Source organism: Mandrillus leucophaeus, unplaced genomic scaffold (assembly GCF_000951045.1).
Source record: "Mandrillus leucophaeus isolate KB7577 unplaced genomic scaffold, Mleu.le_1.0 Scaffold957, whole genome shotgun sequence".
NCBI classification, from domain to species: domain Eukaryota; kingdom Metazoa; phylum Chordata; class Mammalia; order Primates; family Cercopithecidae; genus Mandrillus; species Mandrillus leucophaeus.
Window position 1 is genome coordinate 196,505 of NW_012110441.1, and position 7,186 is coordinate 203,690.

Genomic DNA, 7,186 nt, shown 5'->3' on the forward strand with positions numbered 1-7,186 from the left:
TCCTCCCAGGACCCGGTTCGCAGGACAGAGGCGGAAGCAGCAACAGCGAAGCCCCACCCTGGCCCAGCCACGTCCCACCGCCGGGGGTCCCGGGACAGCGGCCTTCTCCGTGCAGGAAGGTCCCGCCCCTGACCCTGCAGCGCGGGAGGTCAAGGTCCCCAAGGGGGAAACCTGCTTCCTCCATCTCAAACCGCCCTGGCGTTCCCCGGGTGCCTCCCAGGCCCCCAGAGGGAGCTCACAAAGTCCAGACCCTGTGGCGCGCTCTGAGCTGGAGGCAGAGCCCGGGTCTGCGGGGCCGGCCCTCCCTGTATCCCTGTGGGAGGATAGGGGACCCGGGGCGTCTGGCTCCGCCTAGCCCTGCTCTCAGCTCCGTGGGAGCGCAGGAGTTGGACTCGCGGACTAGCTTTCGGAGCCACCTAAAGGAAATCACAGGCGGCCCTGGGGGTCTCAGCTCCGTGGGAGCAGCAGAGACGCCAGGGTCTGTCCGGGTTCCTGAGGGAGGTGCGGCCAGCGGGGCGCTAGAGGAGGAAGAGGGGCTGCTGGAGAGAGAGAGAGCCAGGTTCAGGTCCAGGGAGGAGGAGAGAGAGAGCGCGAGGCGGAGACCTGGAGGGAGAGGAGCTGCGGAGAGAGGGGTTAGGTGGCAGGAGGCCCGGGAGCGTTACATGTGTGTGGACTCGGGGAGGGCGGCGGGGGGCCGCTCCTCGGGGCCGTCTGCCTGCAGGAAGGAGTCCACCGACTTGCTGCTGAGGCGGAAGGGCGTCAGGCGGCGGAAGGTGCTGGGGGAGTGGGGAATCTGCGTGCGGGCCCTCTGCGAGGGGACCACCGTCTCCCCGGGAGACAGCCAGGGCGGCAGCCTGGCCAGGAGGCTGCGGTCCAGGGCCTCATCCGGAGAAAACACAGGGTTGTCAATTCCTAGGAGAGAGGGCAGCGGCCGGTCAGCCTCCTGGGAGCCCTGCGGCGGCAGGGGAGGCCTCGCGGGGGCCGTCACCTGCTGCGTGCCCTGGAAGGTTAAGGTCACCTGGAATAGGATCACCGGGAAGGTTAGGGTCACGTGCCTTTCAGGTTGCAGGCCCTTGCCCCACATCCATGACCCCACACACTACAGGCAGCACAGGTGAGGTCTCCCTTCCCTCAAGACACACCCCGTCTGCTCCCTGCCCGGCCCACGTCTCCTGGGACAGCAGCCTCCGAGTTGGTTGAGGAGGCACTAGAGGTGCCAGGCAGGGCCCTTGAGAATCCACAGGAGACGCCCCCCCCCACCAGGTCCCAGTGCCCCTGGTCCAATGACTCAGCTCCCTCCTGGGGCAGCTCCTGCTGCCCCCTCCCTCGGCCACGACGCCTGTGCCCTGTCCCCACCTGCAGGGGAGTCGGATGCTGTGTCCTTGGTGACACTGGCCAGGAACTCGATTCCCCCGCTCATCTCCTCCTCATAGTTGGGGTGCTCCTCGGTGTCTGAAAGTTCCAAGTCTGGAGGAGACAGGCTGGGATGAGGACTGGGGTCACTAGGGGGCTGTCCTCACAGCCGGTCAGCCGTGTCCATCAGCTCTGTGCCCAGAGGTGCAGGGGGTCGGGACCCACAGAGAGAAGGGCTAAACCGCAGGGCTGGGGGTGGGCAAGGAGGGACCCCACTTAAAGGGCAGCACCCCTGGAACCCCATCCTGGGTGGGTCTGCAGCTGGGGCCCTGACCGTGCCTCCCTGCCTGGGTGGCTGGAGGGTCCTGAGAGGGGAGGGCCCCGATAGGGGAGGGCTGGGGCTGGGAGGTGGCGGCTCCCAGCATTTCCCGCAGGGCCCCCAGCGCACCTTTCTCTTTGATGGTGAAATTCTGCACAGGGTTCTCCATGGGCAGCTTCCCATTGGGGATGCTGCTGTTTCTCTGTGGGGCAAACGTGAAGCTGCTCACAGACCTCAACACAGCCACACCCGGCCCGGACTGCCCCCGCTCCAGGCCCCAGCCCCGTCGAGCCTCCTGGTGACCCGGCCTCACCCGCTTCTGGGCACGCTCCCGCTTGTACATCTTGGCTGCCTTCTTGTTCTGGTTGAGCCCCAGCTTGGTCGACTTGAAGGACTCCAGGCGCTTCCGCATGGTCCTGTGGAAGATTTCCCGGTCCTGCTTCTCGTCCTCCGTGGGCGTGAGCTCGTGCCGGCTGTACAGATGCTTGTACTGCAGGGTTGGGCACGGAGGTCACAGCTGTGCCCAGCACCAGACACTCCCGCCCTCCTGCCGCAGGGGCTGAGCACGGATCCCCCATGGTCCTGGGAGGGGACGAGGAGGCCACCCTACAGGGGTCCCTGCGGGCGCGTCCAGCCCCCAGCCTGCGGGGCCCACCTCCTGCCGCGGCTTGTACAGGTACTGCTGCAGCGTGTGGTGCGTGACCATGTCCTCTGCGTCCCGGATGCTCCGCCGCCGCTGCTCCAGAGACTGCATGTCCAGGCAGACGGCGCTGACATTCTCTCTCCTGCACGGGGACCAGCGCTGAGCCACACAGGCTCCCTCAGGGTGGGGTCTCCTGTGCACCCCTCTCCTTCCCAAGGCGGGCATCCGGCCGGGGCACGGGGACACCTGGCCACCTGGCCAGCCCCTTCTCCCCTCGGAGCTTAGACTGACTCCCCACGAGGCCTTCCCGGCCTCCTTTCTGAGGTGGATCCCCCTCCTCACTGGTCCCCCTCCAGAGCCCTGGCTGTGAGACTTGGGGACCTTGGCATCTGCACACCTGGCAGAGTGGACCTCCCATGAGAACTGGCCGTGAGCTGTGGAGCCCATGGCTGGAGGGGCAGTAGGGGTGGCATGGGGACCAGGACAGGCTGCTCCTGGCCGGGGGCAAACACGTCAGGCCCGGACCCCAATCCGCTGCTGCCCCTCCCTTTCACCTTGCATCCAGCACTAAGGGAGTCTGGCCACCGCATAACACAGGGGAGCGCTTGCTGGAGGGGACACCCAGCCCCTCTTTCTGCACCCCTCCACTCCCCCATGCCACCCCCAGGCCAGGAGCCACCCCAGCCCCGTCTGTGACTCTCAGCTGGGTTCTTCCCCAGGGAAGCTGCATGACCGTGGCCACGTACAGGAGGTACGAGACAGAGGCCTCCACGGTGGATGATCGTGGCGTGAAGTCCACGTTGACCATGTTGTCGGTGCTGGGGGAGCGGATGAAGGCCAGGGACCCACGGCGCTCTCCCTATGGTCAGGAAGCAGCCCGGTCAGTGGCCTGAGCAGCCAAGCCCTAGGTCCCGGACCTGCGGCAGCTGCTGCTGTTGTGTGCCCTGGGGGGAAGCGGGGAAGTGCCCAGAGCTCGGGGCCCAGGGAAGGCCTTGAGACCTGAGCCCCAGGTTCTCCCCTCACAGCTGCAGAGGGGAGGAGATGCCAAAACCACGAGATCAGATTTTGAGCCTCTGTCCATCTGTCTGAGGCCACAGCCAGACTGCTGCCTGAACTGGGCAGAGGTAATGCTTGTGGGAGGACCCAGTGGTCTGAGTGTGAAGGGGTAAAGCTGCCTAGGACTTGGGGGGTGTCTGGGGAAACTGTCGATATGCGGAATCAGAAGTGGCCCCTGTCCCTGCCAGAGGCCCTAAAACCCCATTGGCCTCATGTCCAGAAATGAATCAGGTCGAGGGAACGGAGCAGAGCCAGATGGGGCACAGAAGCCGCACAGCTGAGTGCCAGAGGATGGGAGTGGGGCTGCCTGTGTGTCCTCAGACCCCACCCGCCTGATGGCAGGGCCTGGAGAGTGTGAGGCTGTGGAGGAGTGCAGGGCAGGGTGGGCTTGTGGCTGGAGTCAGGGTCTCCAGGGCCAGTGGGGGCACAGGTGTGGAGGGAACGTCAGCTCACTGCGCTCAGACCTTGCCAGGTGGGCACCCGTGCCGCCTTGCAGCGGCAAGACGCTCCCAGGAGAGCCCCCGGGGTCGGGCAGGGGCCGCTGCTCCCACTGAACATGTGGCCCCCACTTCACTGCCCACTCTGGGGGGCTCTGAGGGTCATTGTTCTAAGGGCCCTCTGCCTGCTCTTTTGCTTCCAAATCCAGCGTCTTCTGTATGACCTTTGTCCCTCTGTCCCTCTCCTGCCACCCCGCGAAGACAGCCGTGAGGGTCGGGGGAGCCACAGTGCCAGCTGCCACTCTGGGCAGGCACAGGCGAGGGCTGGAGCACCTGGGCACATGGGGTCTTTGGAGGGGCTGTTCCCCACACCACTTCCCCTGCCCCTGCCGAGCCCCACACTGTGGGGTGGGGGGCGCAGGGAGAGAGAGCAGCTGCCCTGTGTGAGAGCCAGGAGGGACATCGGGCAGGCGGACGCCACCCCAGGTGTGGAGACTCAGGCTACTGAGTGACCAGGAGGCACCCACGGGCTCCCCACATGCAGCTGAGCCCAGGGTCGTGGTCATGGGTCATGGGTCATGGGTCAAGGATGGTGGCTGGTGGGGTTGGGGGAGAGGTTCAAGGCCCGCCTACTGACCAGGGTATCTGAACTGTCTCTCGCTTCCCGGGCCTGTGGTTTGGGGGTTTGTGTGGAGCCTGGTCCAGGGGCCCTCCTTCCTGATCTGCACTGGCTAGCCCTCCTGACAGCCCCAGGCCCCCATGCCCTCTGCCAGGAGGCGTCTTGCCACGCCCCAGTCATGGGTGGCACATCTGGGGTGAATGCACGTCAGTAGAGGCAGAATCATTCTATCTGAACGAATGGCGTTTCCCGGCCCCCGCCAGCCCTCTGTGTGAGGGTCTGCAGGGTTTGGCAGTTTCCCGGCCCCCGCCAGCCCTCTGTGTGAGGGTCTGCAGGGTTTGGCAGGACAGGCCTTTCCCTCTCACGAGAGCACCTACCCCGACCAGCTGCTGGACGAGCTCACTAGGCAGGACTCTGTCCTTAGGGAGGAGCCGCAGGGCCCAGAGGGAGCAGAGTCCCTGCAGCTGTGCCCCAGGCCCTGCGTTGCGCAATTCCTGCAGCCAGAGCGCCCCTGGGGAGGTCAGGACAGGCTGGGGAGGCTGAGGCCCACCTGCCATGGTAGGCAGGTGCAGGAGCCAGTGGCGGCAGTGGCCCCGGGTCTGGGTGGGGCGCCTGGCCTCTGGTCTCTGGAGCAGACGGGCTCTGCGGACACCAAGGCCTGCTCAGAGTGGACTGGGAGATGCTGGGGCAGCCTCAGAGCCACGGCCGGCCATGGCGGGAGACAGCCCTGCTGCTGCCCCTCCGCCTGTGCATGTGGGTCTGTGGGCACCTGTGTGTGCTGGGGCAGGCCCAACTGTGTTAGGACCAGGTCCCATAACAGCCTGCCTGCTTACCGTCCACTCCCATCTCCAGGGAAAGCAAGGGAGCTCAGGGTCCTAGGACCTAACCTCAGCGCTCATCCCCACCAGCACCGCAGTCACCAGGACTCTGTGACTCAGTTTACCCCACGTGACAGCCAGCTGGGATTCCCAGGGCATCAAAGGCCCATCAGCCTCCTGTGAACTTCTGGGGTGGGCCTGGCCTTAGGACGCGGGTGCAGGGGCCTCTCCTCATTGCCCCCGTGGCGCCCATAGCCAGTGCCCGAGCCTGCTGCACCCCGACCCGACAGAGGGAGCAAGCGGCTCGGCTACCTCAGCCACGTAGCTGATGGCGTCCTTCAGGTTCAGCTCGTGGAAGACATTCAGGATCCGGTCTCGAGACTTCTGGGCCGACCGTCTCATGAGGACCCTGCTGAGGAACTTTCTGTCGAAGTGGGACCACCTGTAGGGACAGACCTCAGGTGTGAGTCTCAGGCGACAGGCGCCCTGGAGCCCAGACTGTGGCCGGCCACTTCTCTCCTGAATTTTATTTGCTGTAACGACCCTGCAGGCGCATTTAAAATGAGGGAAGCAGCCCCTGCCACGCGCCCAGGCCATCCGCCGTTCTCCTGCCTGTCCTGTTGGATGGAGGCCGTTGGATGCACGTGAAACTGCATTCCACTTTCCAGCGGCCGCCTCCTCCAGAGGGTGGCTCAGGAGAGGGTGGGCATCAGGCCTGGTCGGGCAAGGGGGCTCCAGCCACATGGGGGGCACTTTTCAGCTGCACAGGAGGAAAGGCAGGGGCGGACAGACGTCCTGAGCCCTTAGACTTGCGAGAGCCAAGCTGACCAGAGTGAGGTTTTTTAGCCTAACAGAATTAGAGTATTTGCCGGTTATCCGGATCAGAAGGGATGGTGGCCTGACTGGACGTAGAGGAACCTTTGGGGCACAAGGAGGTGATGCCTGTCACTCTTGAACATGGGCGCAGCCGCCAGAGCTGCCCCCCAGGGCAGAAGGTGGGCCCCGGTGAGCTTGTGTGCTCACACCTGGGCAGGCCCTGTGGCAGCAATGGCAGCTCTCCTGTGCAGGTTGAGTTTCAGCCACACCAAGAAGTCAAAGCTAACTGAGGCCTGCCTTCTGAGACCCCTGGGATGGCCCCTGGGAGGCCAAGGAGTTGGGTACTGGGTACCTGGAGCAGAGTCACTGTGGCCACAGAGAACCGCAGCTGAGCTTCGTGAAGCCACATGGCCACACCTCCCAGTGCCTCCACCCCCACCAAACACAGACCACTCAGAAAATAGGAACCCAGGGCAAATTGTATGTGCTACTTACTGGGTTTATTATAAGTGTCAAATGTATTTTATAATAAAACATAGGTGATTTCAGCTTAATGGACAAAATCTTTTTTTATTTTGAGACGAAGTCTCGCTCTGTCACCAGGCATGAGTGCAATGGCACAATCTCAGCTCACCGCAGCCTCCACCTCCCGGGTTCAAGTGATTCTTGTGCCTCAGCCTCCTAAGTAGCTGGGACTACAGGCACCCGCCACCACCCATGGCTAATGTTTGTAGTTTTAGTAGAGACGGGGTTTCACCATGTTGGCCAGGCGTTTCTCCAACTCCTGACCTCAAGTGATCTGCCTGCCCCGGTCTCCCAAAGTGCTGGGATTACAGGCTTGAGCCCCGCCAGACAAAATCGTTTTAAATGTTGACTGATACTAACCCTATTTATGACTTGGAGGAAATAATCTATTTTCCTGACTTTCACTTCTTACATAACTTAACAATCTGGAATTAATTAGGCCACATGAGAGGGCGTCTCTATTCCCTGGAAGGAGCACAGGGAACTCAGCTTCCATCCCCTGGCTCGGTGGCCCCGACTGCTGCCACCAGCTCCTTTCGGCAGCACCTGTGTGTCTGGGGGCACACCTGGCACCTGGCCTCACGGGGCACCTGTGTGTCT

The 7,186-nt window shown here is 63.6% G+C and overlaps 1 protein-coding gene and 1 long non-coding RNA gene across 2 annotated transcripts in view; one reads left to right on the forward strand and one right to left on the reverse strand.

Moving 5' to 3' along the window:
- Window positions 1-658: 658 nt before the first annotated feature.
- The window catches only part of SLC9A3 (solute carrier family 9, subfamily A (NHE3, cation proton antiporter 3), member 3), an 18,071-nt gene continuing 11,543 nt past the window's right edge, over window positions 659-7,186 (reverse strand). The window contains exons 11-17 of the mRNA XM_011970588.1: window positions 5,558-5,687; window positions 3,062-3,174; window positions 2,328-2,457; window positions 1,986-2,162; window positions 1,802-1,874; window positions 1,357-1,467; window positions 659-912 (exon numbers count right to left, since the gene is read on the reverse strand). Of these exons, the coding sequence (XP_011825978.1) occupies window positions 659-912; window positions 1,357-1,467; window positions 1,802-1,874; window positions 1,986-2,162; window positions 2,328-2,457; window positions 3,062-3,174; window positions 5,558-5,687 (988 nt within the window). The remainder of the gene's footprint in view (window positions 913-1,356; window positions 1,468-1,801; window positions 1,875-1,985; window positions 2,163-2,327; window positions 2,458-3,061; window positions 3,175-5,557; window positions 5,688-7,186) is intronic.
- LOC105532411 lies at window positions 5,786-6,619 on the forward strand. The gene is made up of 2 exons (XR_001004970.1): window positions 5,786-5,947; window positions 6,092-6,619. It is a non-coding gene; the product is annotated as an uncharacterized LOC105532411 (long non-coding RNA).